Source organism: Pinus tabuliformis, chromosome Q (assembly GCF_031772625.1).
Source record: "Pinus tabuliformis cultivar Carrire ecotype Pingquan chromosome Q, CPIR1, whole genome shotgun sequence".
NCBI lineage: Eukaryota > Viridiplantae > Streptophyta > Pinopsida > Pinales > Pinaceae > Pinus > Pinus tabuliformis.
This window is the reverse complement of record NC_142296.1, coordinates 157,593,605-157,607,192: the sequence shown is the minus strand read 5'-3', so window position 1 is coordinate 157,607,192 and position 13,588 is coordinate 157,593,605. Positions and strand designations below refer to the sequence as shown.

General features: G+C 38.3%; 1 protein-coding gene across 2 annotated transcripts in view; it reads left to right on the top strand.

Moving 5' to 3' along the window:
* Positions 1 to 10,694, top strand: part of LOC149218735 (uncharacterized) — a 206,542-nt gene extending 195,848 nt beyond the window's left edge. The window contains exon 5 of one of the 2 annotated variants that reach the window (XM_089382456.1): positions 10,373 to 10,694. In XM_089382456.1, the coding sequence (XP_089238582.1) occupies positions 10,373 to 10,472 (100 nt within the window). In that variant the 3' untranslated portion in view covers positions 10,473 to 10,694. Of the gene's footprint in view, positions 1 to 9,301; positions 9,603 to 10,372 lie in introns of those variants that run through there. The other variant, XM_089382455.1, reaches the window with a different exon arrangement.
* The last annotated feature ends 2,894 nt before the right edge of the window (positions 10,695 to 13,588 follow it).

Below are 13,588 nucleotides of genomic sequence, written 5' to 3'. Positions count from 1 at the left end.
CTAGCAGCAGTCAGACTTTCAGCACCGAGGTGTGTCCACTGGATACTTGTCCAATCTTGGTTGTTTTCAGTTGCTTCTCTTAGCAACTGATTTGCAATGCGGATGCAGTATTAGCAGTGGCAAAGCTAGCAGCATAGTAGATGCAGCATTTGAGAGGGAGTTGTGTTGATTTGGGGTAGCATCAAATGTGCTCTAGCCATGAAAATTGGTGAAGAGGCTAAAGCACATGAGATATCCAAGACCTAGAAATGGTTTGGACAGATTGTACTCGGTTTGAGAGATATTAAAACAATTAATCTTTTTAATGCAGTTCCTAAGTCTAAACTTAGGAAAAATAAAATATCAATGGGTATTAATATAAAACTTGGTTAGAAGGTTCCAAAAGTCATGGATCAAATGAAATCTAATCTTAGGCGTTGATTAGAAATTTAATCTCGACTGTTGAAGGACCAATAGGAAAAGTATAAGAGGAGGCTTGAGGGTCAGTTGGAAGATACACCAGAGTGATCAGTGATTCATTTTGCTAGAGCGGGGTTGCTAAGCAAAGTTGAATCAATGATCAGCAGCGAGGGTCAGTGAATACGAGGCAGAGACAGTATTGAGAGACCAGCGCAAAGGCAGAGAGAGCGAGAGCAACAGCCACCCTAGGCTACACAGAGCCCAGCAGAGATAGTGCAGAGGCCAGAGGGACTGCATCATCCACGCAGAGGCTGCTAGAGTGACGCAGAGGGTCTCAGAGGTTGCGCAATGCCTTAGAGGGCTAACGCAGAGGGTCCTGGGGCTGACACAAGTTAGCAAGAGGGTGACGCAAAAGGCCAGAAGGGCCAGCGCAGAGCTTCAATTGTGACGAAGAGGGTTTCATGGGACAGGTTTTCTGAATACTTGTTTCCGAATATAGAGGTATTGCTGCCGTGTATTTTTATCTATCGGGTGAGCTGGTTAGGCACCCAGTTGTACTCAGAAATACTACATAATAATATAACCCTCAGAATAGCTACACTGGTGTTCCCAAGTTGGGTTTTTCCAAGGACGTTTGTCCAAAAATAACGGTGTCACTTATGTGCTTGTTTTATTTCAGTTGTTGATCTGTAGATGTTGTAACTGTATTGTGTTTATTTAGGTATTTAAATGTATTAAATAACTTGTTCGAATTTAAACAAGTAGAAGAAATAAACCAACATAATACAAATTAATTTTCTAACGGATACACTTAGAAAATTCAACATGGTATCAAAGGGTGGTTGCAGATCACAGGGAAACTAAAGGCATCAGCTAAGCAGAGCATTTGCAGCAGAATCAACTATCCCGAGTAACAGTAGCTGATCCTTGCAAAAGTGACAGAGGAAGGGTTGACGCAGAGGGACTGCGTCATCAGTCTGGGCCAGAGAAAGGCTAGCGCAGAGGTTGAGGAGGGCAGAGAAAGGCTCATGCAGAGGCTAGGGGCACTGACGCAGTCGGCTGAGGGAGATGATTTGCCGGTGTCGGGATTGCGCAGAGCCAAGAGGCTCAATCCTTTAGTCACTGGGGTGAAGGAAGCTGTGGCCAGTTTGCGGGAGCTAAGTTGGTGGGGTACTATGGTTAGAACAGTACCTAATAGGGCAAGACAAAGGTAGAGGGAGTTGCTGCCAAGGCAGATTTCTAGCCAAGGAATCCAAATTAGTGTTGCAGTTGCACAGACGATCGGAAAGGAGCAACTTGACAGTTGGCAGAAGGATTTCCAGGAGGACCTCTTAGATTATACCTTGCTATGGGAGCCCTGAAGAGGAGTAGCAGGACTGGCGGATGTTGATAGAGACGAATACGGATGAAGCAGCGAAGAGTGCTATAGTGTAGGAGTCCCTGGGCAACGCGAGGCTAGCAGGTTGCAATAGTGTGAGAGGCACGAAGAGTGTTGCACCAATGCAGGATGGCACAAAGAGGTGTGCAACGGTGCGAGATGCAGGGAGTTGTTGCAGCAGCGCAGAGGTCAGTAGAGGGAGCACTTGTTAGCGACAGAGAGAGCTTTAGCATCAGGAGTGTTTCTAGCCTAACGGGATGTCAGAAGTTGGGTGGATCAATTACTTACTTCTCAGTAACCGAGTTGCAGTGAGGTAGCAGTATGCAGTAGCACGATGCAGCATGATGAGAAGGGGATGCAGTGCAGATGCAGTGTTGGGAGAATGGACCAGTAGCAGCATGGATACAGAGGGAGTTGTCGTACGGATGCAGCAGTGGCAGTGGCAGTGGCAGGGCCATGGGCAGCATATAGGATGCAGCAGTGCAGAGGATGTTGGGCAAGGAGGCCTAGCATCAGCACAGGTACCAGTGCCAAATAATCAGTGTGATACTCAATGAGGAGTATTACTAGGGCATAGTCCTCGCTAAGAGGGAGTGTTGATTTGGGGTAGTATTAGATGTACTCTTGCCATGAAAATTGATGGAGAGGCTAAAGAACATGAAATCTCCAAGACCTAGAAATGGTTTGGACAGATTGTACTCAGTTTGGAAGATATTAAAATAATTAATATTTTTAATGGAGTTCCTAAGTCTAAACTTAGGAAAAATAAAATATTAATGGGTATTAATATAAAACTAGGTTAGAAGGTTCCAAAAGTCATGGATCAAGCCAAATCTAATCTTAGTCGTTGATTAGAGATTTAATCTCAGCTGTTGAAGGACCAACAAAAAAAGTATAAGAGGAGGCTTGAGGGTCAGTTGGAAGATACACTAATGTGATCAAGCATTCATTTTGCTAGAGCGAGTATGAAGAAGAGAGGCAAAGACAGTACTGAGAGACCAGCACAGAAGCAAAGAGAGCGAGAGCAGCAGCCAGTCCAGACTACGCAGAGCCTAGCAAAGACAGCACAAAAGCCAGAGCCATTGCGTCATCCACGCAGAGGCTGCTGGAGTGACATAGAGGGTCCCAGAGGCTGCGTAGTGCCTCAGAGGGCCGACACAGAGGGTCCTAGGGCTGATGCAAAGGCTAGAAGCGCCAAGGCTGAGCTTCAATTGTGCCAAAGAGGGTTTCGTGGGACAGGTTTTCTGAATACTTGTTTCCAAATATAGAGGTATTGTTGCCGTGTATTTTTCTCTATCAGGTGAGTCAGTTAGGCACCCAGCTATACTTAGAAAGACTGCATAATAATATAACCCTCAGAATAGTTGCACCAATTTTCCCAAGTTGGATTTTTCCGAGGGCATTTGTGTGCTTGTTTTCTTTCAGTTGTTGATCTGTAGATGTTGTGGTTGTATTGTGTTTATTTTGGTATTTAAATGTATTAAATAACTTGTTCAAATTTAAACAAGTAGAAGAAATAAACCAGCAGAATACAGATTAATTTTCTAACGGATAGACTTAGAAAATTCAACAAGTTGTAGTACAGTTGCAGCAACAATGCAGTAGTTGGTGAACAACATGTCCGACATCAACAACGCAGAGGAAAATACTTTAGAGTCAGAGCAGTATGCAGCAGCAGTCTATTGCTAGAGCACATTCCTCGCTAAGAGGGAGTGCTAATTTGGGGTAGCATTAGATGTGCTCTAAGCCTCAAATTTTGTAGGGAGGCTTAGGCACATGCATTCCAAAGAACCTAGAAAGCATTTTGGGAAATTCCACCCAAAAGTGATTTTATTAAAATAATTAATATTTTTAATGGAGTTCCTAAGTTTAAACTTAGGAAAATTAAAATATTAATGGGTATTAATCTAATCATGAGTGAAACTTCTAGAAAAAGACATGGATCAAGCCAAAATGATTTGAGCCTTTGATTAGGAATTAATCTAGGCTTTTGGTTGTCCAATAGAAAGATATAAGAAGGGGTTTGAGGGTGATTTGGAAATACACTAAGAGATCAAGAAAATTGATTTTCTGAAATGAGAAATTCTCACGAGGAAAAATCGATTAAGGAGATTTCTTGCACTAGAGAGACAGTGAGAATCCGAAAGAAGGAATTTCTGGAGAGTACATGGTAGAGGGAGGACAGAAAAACGTCCAGAGAAAGGCCGACGCTGGCCCACGTAGTGCTGATGCAGAGGCAACGCAGTCCTTGAGGGGAAGGTGAGTTTCCTACTAAGGGAAGTCAAGTTTCAGTTGCCGAAAGTCTAGTTGTGAGTCCGGGAGGCAGAAGATCGATTTTCTGAACCAGCAGAGGATCTAGAAGAGGGGCAATGTAATACCCATCAAGGGTGACACAGAAACTGTCGAGAGTGATGAAGTTCCGCACGGAGGCCACGCAGATGGTGACGCAGAGCCTCCAGATCAGCAAGATCAATCACTGATTCTCCCAGTGATAGGGTGAGATCATTTCACCATTCTTTCATCTAGTATTCTCTCTTTATCAGATTGCTAGTTGAGAATCCTAGAATTTTTCTCAGATTTTCTCCTGCATATTAATAAAACCCTCAGAGTTGCTGCACTGGTTTTCCTGCATTGGGTTTTTTCGGGGACTATTGTCCAAAAATAACGGTGTCCTATGTGTTTCTATTTTCCTTGCTCAATTTCTATGTTTCAAAATTATATTTAATTTGGTGTAGGTTGCTTCTATAATTTACTTCAATGTTTCAAGAAGAAATCTGAAATAAGTTTGTAATGATATTTACGATCTAGGTGAAGTACATTCAGCTAGTTGCTGTAGGATTCCAGAGATTGTTAGATCTAGGAATTTTCACAATTTTTGTTGAAGAATAATAAAGAAACCCTCATCTATTGTACCGGTTTTCCCACATTGGGTTTTTCCGGGGACGTTTGTCCAAAAATAACTGTGTCATTGTGTTGTATTTTCTTTCTTGATCAGTTTCTTATTTCCGCATTATATTTAATTAATTGAAGGCTGCAAAGTATGTATTTCAATATTTGTCTTAGGAAACTACAAGTAATTTGTTTAAAGGAATTTAACAAATAGGAGAAATATCGTCAGTTGTTGCAGTATGGATTCCAGTTTAGGAATTTTCACAGAGGGAGGCTAGACATCTCACCTAGAGGCATTTTCGAGGTTATACAAATTTGTTCAGCTAGGTAGTGTGCATTTCTGGGTTGTAGTGTGAGTGGCCAGGGAGAGTGCAAGCAGGCTAGGAGGCCAGATCAGTGGTAGAGGGAGACAAGGGTGTCTTCCAGATTATTTTGCCAATAGAAGATTGTTAGAGCCTTGCCAGTTTGGCAAGTAGATTATTGTACTCTTGAATTTGTTGAAGAATTAATAAAAACCCTCATTTGTTGCACTGGCTTTCCCCTTTGGGGTTTTTCTAGGGAAAATTGTCCAAAAAAACACCTGTTATATATTGTGGGTGCATATATTTCTCTGTTTCATATTTTATTTTCCACAAATTTTTTATTGTGAAGAATGCAATAGTAAATTTATCATTATTTGTCGAATAATAATTCAGAAGACAAATAAATTGCTAATAGTGCGAGTTGTCAGGAGAGGGCCAGATTGAGTTACAAAATGAGATATTGCATCTCCAACATATTTTGCAATTATATTTACGGAGGTTTGCAGTTGGGAAACCAATTGTAATATTTTTCTCAAATTGTTGCATAATAATAAAACTCTCATTTGTTGCACCGGTTTTCCCTTCGGGGTTTTTCCAAGGACGATTGTCCAAAAACAATAGTGTCAATTTTTGTGTGTGTGCATCTATTTCTCATATTTGTATTTTATATTTTCGTAGCGTTTTTATTGTGAATAATGCATCAATGATTTAATTCTTATTTGTTGAATAATAATTCAGAAGACAAATAAATTGCTAACAATTAGAAGATTAAACTCCAATTGTTGCATTCAAAGAATTTTCACATGCCATTGTCTGCTTCTCTCCCTTGTTGTCACCTTTCCTCTTGTGTGGGAAATTGTTGTGGTAATGGCCAAACTCGTGAAAGAAATAGCACTTGATCTTCGACATGTCCTTGTTCTTTTCCTCCTTGAAGTTAGACCCTTTACTAAATCCCTTCTTCGCTTTTCCCTTTCTCACAAGAGTGGCATTCTCACTATCATCTCCCTTCTACTTGGAACTACTACTATTACCATTGTTTCTTTTCACAAGGCTCAGCCGAAGCTCCTTCTTTGTGAAGTTGTTCCTCAAGTGGTCCCAATTAGGAAAATCAGATCTTCCACTAACCACTTGCACGAAAACATCCCACTGCTTCTGAAACCCATTCAAGGATGTTCTCACAAGCTCTTCGTCATTAACCTTCTCAACAATGGATGCTAGCTCATCTCTAACTGTCCTGATGCAAGTGAGATAACTAAAAACGTTCTCTCCTTTATTTTCTTTGGTGCTTCTGAGCTTCTCTCTTAGGAAGATTTTCCGATTTATATTTTTATCCTAGAAAAGTTTGTTGATGGTCTCCCACATTTTCTTGGTCGTATTTTCTTCCGCAAAATGTGGAACAATGTGGTCCTTAAACCCATCTAAAATAATACACTTGACCTTGGCATCATCTTTCTGATACTCATGTAGCATGATAGGATTTGTTGGTATAGCAATATAATTCGTAGCAAACTCCTTCAGCCCATGTTCTTCCAAAATAATAAGGCACTGGATTTTCCAAACACCAAAGTTAGATGCACCATCCAACGTATATTGGTCCCTCAATCCTGCTGAAGCCATTACTGAACCCCTCGAGAGAAAATAAAAAATAAATATTTTCTACCAGCTAACAAAAGTGCTTGTAAAACCTCACGATCTCCCTCTGCAAGTGATTTTCGTTGCTCTCATAATTTTCAGCTCTCTTGGAAAATAATATGACCTTCACGTGTGGCCTTTGGCTGGAAAACTAGCCTCATGATCTAGCCTATGGAAGTCTCGACCTTCTCAAAAAAAATCAACCTCACCTTCTTGGCCCTCCAGAAGTATTTCATCCGTCGACACGACCTGAACAACTCCACACATATGGCTAGATCTGGGCAACACGACCCTCCAGAAACCCTCATAGCGTGGCAGAAAATCTCAGCCTCTCTTGCAAAAAATAACACTAGTAAAATTCCTCCAAGTAAATCTAGAACAAACTGAAGAAATCAATTTGGGTATTAAACCCTTGGATTCCTCTTCCAAACCCCTACATTGATATACTCTGGTAAACCTTGGCGCTTTAGATCTATTCTAATACCATGTGAGGAATCGATAAAAATATCGCTTATTGCAATCAATTGGTAATTATCCAATGTATTTAATTATGAGCAAAATTATTTTACTGCAAATACTGAATAAAAACACGATTGCAATATTCACCAAAATAAATTGTGGAAACTCTGATAGAAAACCAATCACAAAATGGACACAATATTTTTGGACAAAATGTCCCTAGAAAAAACCCAAAGGGAAAACCAATTCTTTAGATCTAAGGGTTTTATTATTATCTTCAGCAAATTCTGCAATTGATAAATATTACAATATTGCTTGCCAAACCCTGACAAAGCTTTGGCAAAATATTTCTTCACCTCCACAAGTCAATCTAACCCCTGGAAGGCTCATGGCCTCCCTCTGCAACTTGACACGGCCTCACATTTGCAAATACATCCTGTACGACCCCACATGTACGGCTCCTAGACCCTATGATGCTCACAGCCTGGACAAAATCATCCTCTTGGCACTTCTAGCAACTCGTATGGCCCTCCTGACAATCTTGTATGGCCTCCTCTTGGAAAATACGACCTCTACAAGGAATATTGACCTCTCTCAAAGAAAACACAGTCCTCCTAGAAACCTCATGACCTCATTGAGTCAGCCTCCCTCTCTGTAGAAAATCTCTAGAGGAATTCCTCCGCATCTCAAAAATTGGAAGAATATCGATGAAAAAAACTATGGAAAATATTTACTGCTTCAACTGCTATTGATCGCTGGTGCCAAACCCCAATCACAATGATCATTGATCTCCAAGGCTTCCCATCAATTTCCTTTATAATCTCTCGTTGAGAAATCAATGGCCAAGATCTAGATCTGAAATGATCTAATTGATGGCTAAGATCACTTAGAAACTTTTCTAGAAGTCTCTAGAGGAAAATCGACAATGTCCCAATTATTACCAATTAATTAATCTATTTCCCTAAGTTAAAACTTAGGAATAATTAAAAATGATTAATTAATTTAATTAAAACAATTCCATTCAAAATAATAATTTGGGCTTGGAGATATTTTTTGCTCTTGTGTTCCTATGCTCACTAACACCACCTTAGGCTAGAACACCTATCCGAGCTACATCAACCAACAACATGTTGTAGGTTTTCCTTGGTTATGATCTACCTCAAGACAATATTCAAGGGGATGTGTAGTTATAACATACATGTGGGATGCCAAGGTATATCTTTGTCTAACAGATCTCTAAAAAGGAATGCCTTGAGATTTGAGGTGGTCGTTAACAATAACCTTTACCAAAAATCAAAGAAAAGGGTGTTGATTGCTTTGCTAAACAAAATCTAACCCATGTAGCATGCTTACAATAAATCCTCAATTATATTATATGATTTGTCAAGATCAAATTCAAGGAAGTGAGCCTTCTTATTCATCTCCCTGGCCAATTTGATGCTCTGCAAGGTGATAATACATGATTTTGGAAGCTTGCGACTTGAGTCATTTTCTTAAAATGTTTGTAATAACCTTGTGGGAGACATTGAGGAGGGTTATAGGCCTCCAGCCTCAAATTTCTTGGCATAGTAACATACTACAGTGTTGACATCATCATAGTTATATATCATCTCATGACACAAATGATTGGGAAATATAGAAAATATATTTTGTTAAATATTGATTGAATCTCATATCAAGGTTATAGTGTCTAAGTCACCTTTATGAAATTATTGAAGTGATTTGCCTCTCCATCAACAAACTCTGGTTGATCAAAGACATGTTCACATATTTTAGAAACTTAAATGTGAGAACTAGATTGAGATTAAATGAAGATGTTCAATTCTGTGTACAGTTTCACCCATTGCTTATATACTTGTTTTAGTCCCTTTTAGCATTCAGTGAGTGAATTAGTGATCTAAGGTACATTTTTGTTTCTTTTCTACTTTGCCTTATGGACTAGCATTGATCTCTTTTATATTTGCCTATGAATGGCTTGACATTGGTAATTCAACTATATGAATGAGTTATAGCTCATATTTAGCATGGCTCTTATTGATTCTGTCTGTATATCATTTAGTTGTGGCAGGGTAATAGAATACGGTTATTTGCTTTTCTAAAGCATTAAACAAAGAGAGTGATTTGGTCACAAAATGAGAAATTTTGAATAATAATTCTAAAGGTGCATCCATTTTCTATGGCTTCATTTCAAGCTCAAAAAGTGTATGCTGTAAATTTGTAACTTCCTTTTGTATCTATACAGGAGGGAAGTTGCAGAAATGTTAAGACGTCTGCCGTCATTATTGGGATTCAGTGTCACCAATGTACTACAGCCCAAATATTCATTTTTCATAGAAGTCATGCAACGTTCCCCCAAGGAACTTGTAATGTTTCCACAATATTTTAGTTATAGTCTAGACAAACGAATTATACCACGTTTTATTAGTCTAGGAGTAAACAATATTTATTATTCTTTAAGTAGCATTTATGGTTGTGGAGAATTAGTGTTTGAGAAAAAGCTTTCCAGATGGAACAGTAACTCAAAATGAGAATTTTATTCATCATATCATTTGTTCCTTTGTTTTGTATATATCACAAGGGTACAATTTTGCAATTTACATCTTTAAGGAGAACAACTTCTACCATAGACAAGTTTGTTTCTTCAAGATATGATTTTCCTTGTCCTACTTTTCTGGTTTCTTGGTGAAAGGCAACTAGAAATGACTGTTTGGTAGGCCGCCTATTTATTCAACAATGATGTTTTATATTACAGAAAAAGGAGACAAAATGAAGCCCATGTATATTTTGATTACATTTACTTATACTTGATAGATCTGATGAGAATTTCAATGCACAGAAGATGATAAAGTATTTGTGATATTCTAAATAAACTTTAGTTCTCCCCGTTGAAATAAATACATTAAACAATTTAGTTGAGATAGGCAACACCATTGAAATAGAAAATAGCAACCATTATTAGTCTGTGTGGACTATAGCATTCACCTATTGACTCTCAATATTTTTCCATGCAATTTTAACTAAAATTTCATGAAAATGTTTAATATTTCCAATTTCTTATAAATTCAAAATTAATTTTGCAATTTTCTGGAAATATTATTAAGATTTCTAATTTTTTTGTTAGCTCAGCGAGTCCTAATGGGACATAGTTCCCTGGTGGAGAGGGGTTTATTTTTGGTATTTATCGGTCACTAACAATTCATTTAAAAAAAAAAAAAAAAAAAATTAAGAGTGCACCCGTCAGTGAATGCTCCGACACTAACAATCTTATGCCTGACCCTGCGTGACCCTGCTACTGCTTTTCCCAATGTTGCAGGTCCCTTACCTGGGGAGACGGGGCAAAGCTCTGCACACTGATGAAGAACAAAGCTCTGCACACTGCCTTCCCACACATTATAATTCTCCGCGCAAATTAGTTTCGGACCGCTTCCACATCCCTGCACAATACCATTCTCTGAACTCCCGAGTTTGTACGAAGACAAATTAACCATTAAAAACCTCCAAGAAGCTATTAACTGGGAACGCAAAGATTCTGACGACATTGTTCTGCTCGCCTTCGTTCCCATGGCGGAGCTAAAGCAACTACAACTACACTTTTAAAAATGTTGATACTCAAATACTTGTGATATATCGCAACCACTTTAAAGCTCCATACGGCAAGTTATATAGTTTCAGTCCTTTATAAAACTTTAATATGTAAACAGTTGTAATCTTTTCAACTTTGACATGTAATCTTTTACTATATGAATGACTGAAAAGAGAAAATAACGTTTGGTTTTTAAATAATTTTATTTCTCAATCCGTTTATAAGTTACAATTTAAAATTTTGAATTTACCATTTAAACGATAATTTGAGCGATTTATCATCGAATCAAATTGATATTTAAACAATTTTTCATCTGTAAGATTCCGCTGGATATGGTAATGGAATGATTTGAGTGGGGCTTATCAAACGTGGGCGAAGGGGGTTTTGTGCAGAGCAAAGCTCCGCACACTGAGGAAGTTCATTGTGTGGAGTGCGAAGGTCCTCCGTACTGCACCTCCATTAAAATTTGAAATCCTCTGTTCACTACGAAGCAACACCACCAACGCCGAGCGTCTTGCTTTAACAATCAATTCCGGTGCCCTTAAACAATAGTGCCTCGCATTCAAACGGCTTAATGTCGATTATTGTTTTTTCAACAATATGTTACATTTACATTTAACTGGAATATGCATATTCCAAAGGTAAGGAGCGGACTATTTCTTTACGCATAATTCCTTTTTCGACAAATGTACTTTACTTCAACATGTTACGGATCTTTTTCTTTATGGTATTTGTTATGATTTTAATAATTTTAAAATCCTAACACATCTAAAAACAATAATTAATCCTAAAAATTTTGACTTCACATCACTGTGTTTTATTAATTTGTGATCACGGTCACAACAATGACTCTGTTTAAAGCATGAGTAGCGTTTTTGAAAAAGCTATTAATTTTTATGTCCAGTATCATGAATCTTTCACAAATAACAAAGATTTAAAGAGATTTAAAGAGTTTTGTTAGGGAGAATTTTCGTAAATAAATGTATATGGGTAAAAAGTTTGGTAGAAAGAACAAATACTATGTTTAAGAATTCAATCTCACTTGTGATCTCCAATAAAGAGTATATCGAAAGCTAGCATTCCATGGAGAGCAAAGATTTTTATTGCTCAATTAAGAACTCGTATCAACTACAGTGCGAAACAGGTCGATGGAGAAGACCTAAAGAAGCAACTTGGGAAGAGCGGGTGTGTACTTTTGCACGCCAGGGCAATGGAATCGGAAAAACATTTCATTTTGGAATGTGATGCTTTCAAAGGCATCAGAGACAGTTACAATGGTATGTTAACATCAATTCCTTGGCATTGTCTTTTAATGAGAGGACTCTTAAAAGGTTAAGTCAGCTCATCATTAATTTGAATAATAAGAGGATTGAATTATAAAGACAAAAAAATAAGAAAACTAGTGATCCCATAAACTATTCCTAGCATTAAAATTTCATTTCATTAATCTATGCAAAATCATGTCATGCTCGACTTTTGATGAGCCAAGAAAATCTATGTATATGGAACAATGTGGACGAATGCCCAAACTTGCTGCACCAAAACTTTAATATTGTGCAAATGTATCCTGCTGTCCAGCCAAAGTACTAAATCAATGCAATGAGTTACTTGGAATTTAAACATGTTCAAGCGGGTAACTCCACCCATAGTCCGATATTAAACGCTTTAGAGCAGTACCAAGCAACGATACGCAACCCACAACCTATTCACAAGATAGCAAGTGCCATAATAAACATTTTGTACTGATGTTAATAACCATAATAAACATTTTGTACTGATGTTATTATTTTATTGATGTTATAATTTGGCGTAGTGTAACCATGGACTGATTTGTAGTTAAAGCTCTCAGCGTCAAATAACTGGGTTTCAGATCCTTGTTTTCTAATTCCCTGAAGGAGAATGTAAAAAGGCCAGTATATTGCCAAAGCAAAATCTTGATAAGTCCAGTCTACAGCGATGAAGGTCAAGCCCTCGTCAAGCGATTATCATCATTTTTGCATATGGTGGCATCCCGACGATAAAATGTTAGAGGCACTATATCACAGGAGTACGAACTCGGTGTGTATTATGGGCGTTAGCACCCCCACCACTCCGTGCCTCGCCTTTTTTAACTTAGTTAAGGGCACATTTATCAATGAATCAAGTTACCTAAGGTTCATTATCGTTTGCGATATACAACAAACTGAAAGCGTTCTTGTAAATTTCAATTCACAAAGTGACAGTTGGAGCGAATTTGGCCTTGATTCCCAGTGAGGACACCGGTGGACGAAAGTTTGACAAAAGCAAAGGAGAAGACGTGGAAAAATTAGTACTCATCGTTGGCAAAAAGTGACACACTGGATGGTGTTCTGGAATCCGTTGAAATGGAAGAATCAATAGTAAATAGGCCTCTCCCTGTGTTGATATCCTTGAAATATTTGTTGTTGAAGCGCAGGGTTGTGAGGTCGCTGGCAGCAAACTCTTGGGATAATTTATTTAGCGAGGGGTTTGTCGAGAAGTTGGGAGCGTTTATTGTGAGACTTTACAGAAAAAGGGTGGAATACAAGAACCAAATAGAGAAACAATATGTCCCATAGGCTATCTTTAACTTCGTAGACATTAAAATAATTTCATTCATTCATTCAATAGAAGTGGTGATGTGTGTGCATAGGAGTCCATGGGTGGAGGTGTGGAGGCAGAAAAGATAATTTCATTCATGAAATGAAATGAAATGATATTTTAACGTCCACGAGACTAAAAATAGTCTATGGGACTATTAGTTCCCTGTTTTTCGTCTTTTGCAATTCAATCATTTTCTTGTTCAAATTGATGATGAGCTGGCCCAACTTTCCAACAATCCCTTCACTGAAAAGACAATGCCAAGAAACCAATGCTAGCATATTCCCATAACTTTCTCTGATGTCTTTGAATGCATCACATTCCAAAATGAAATGTTTTTTCGATTCC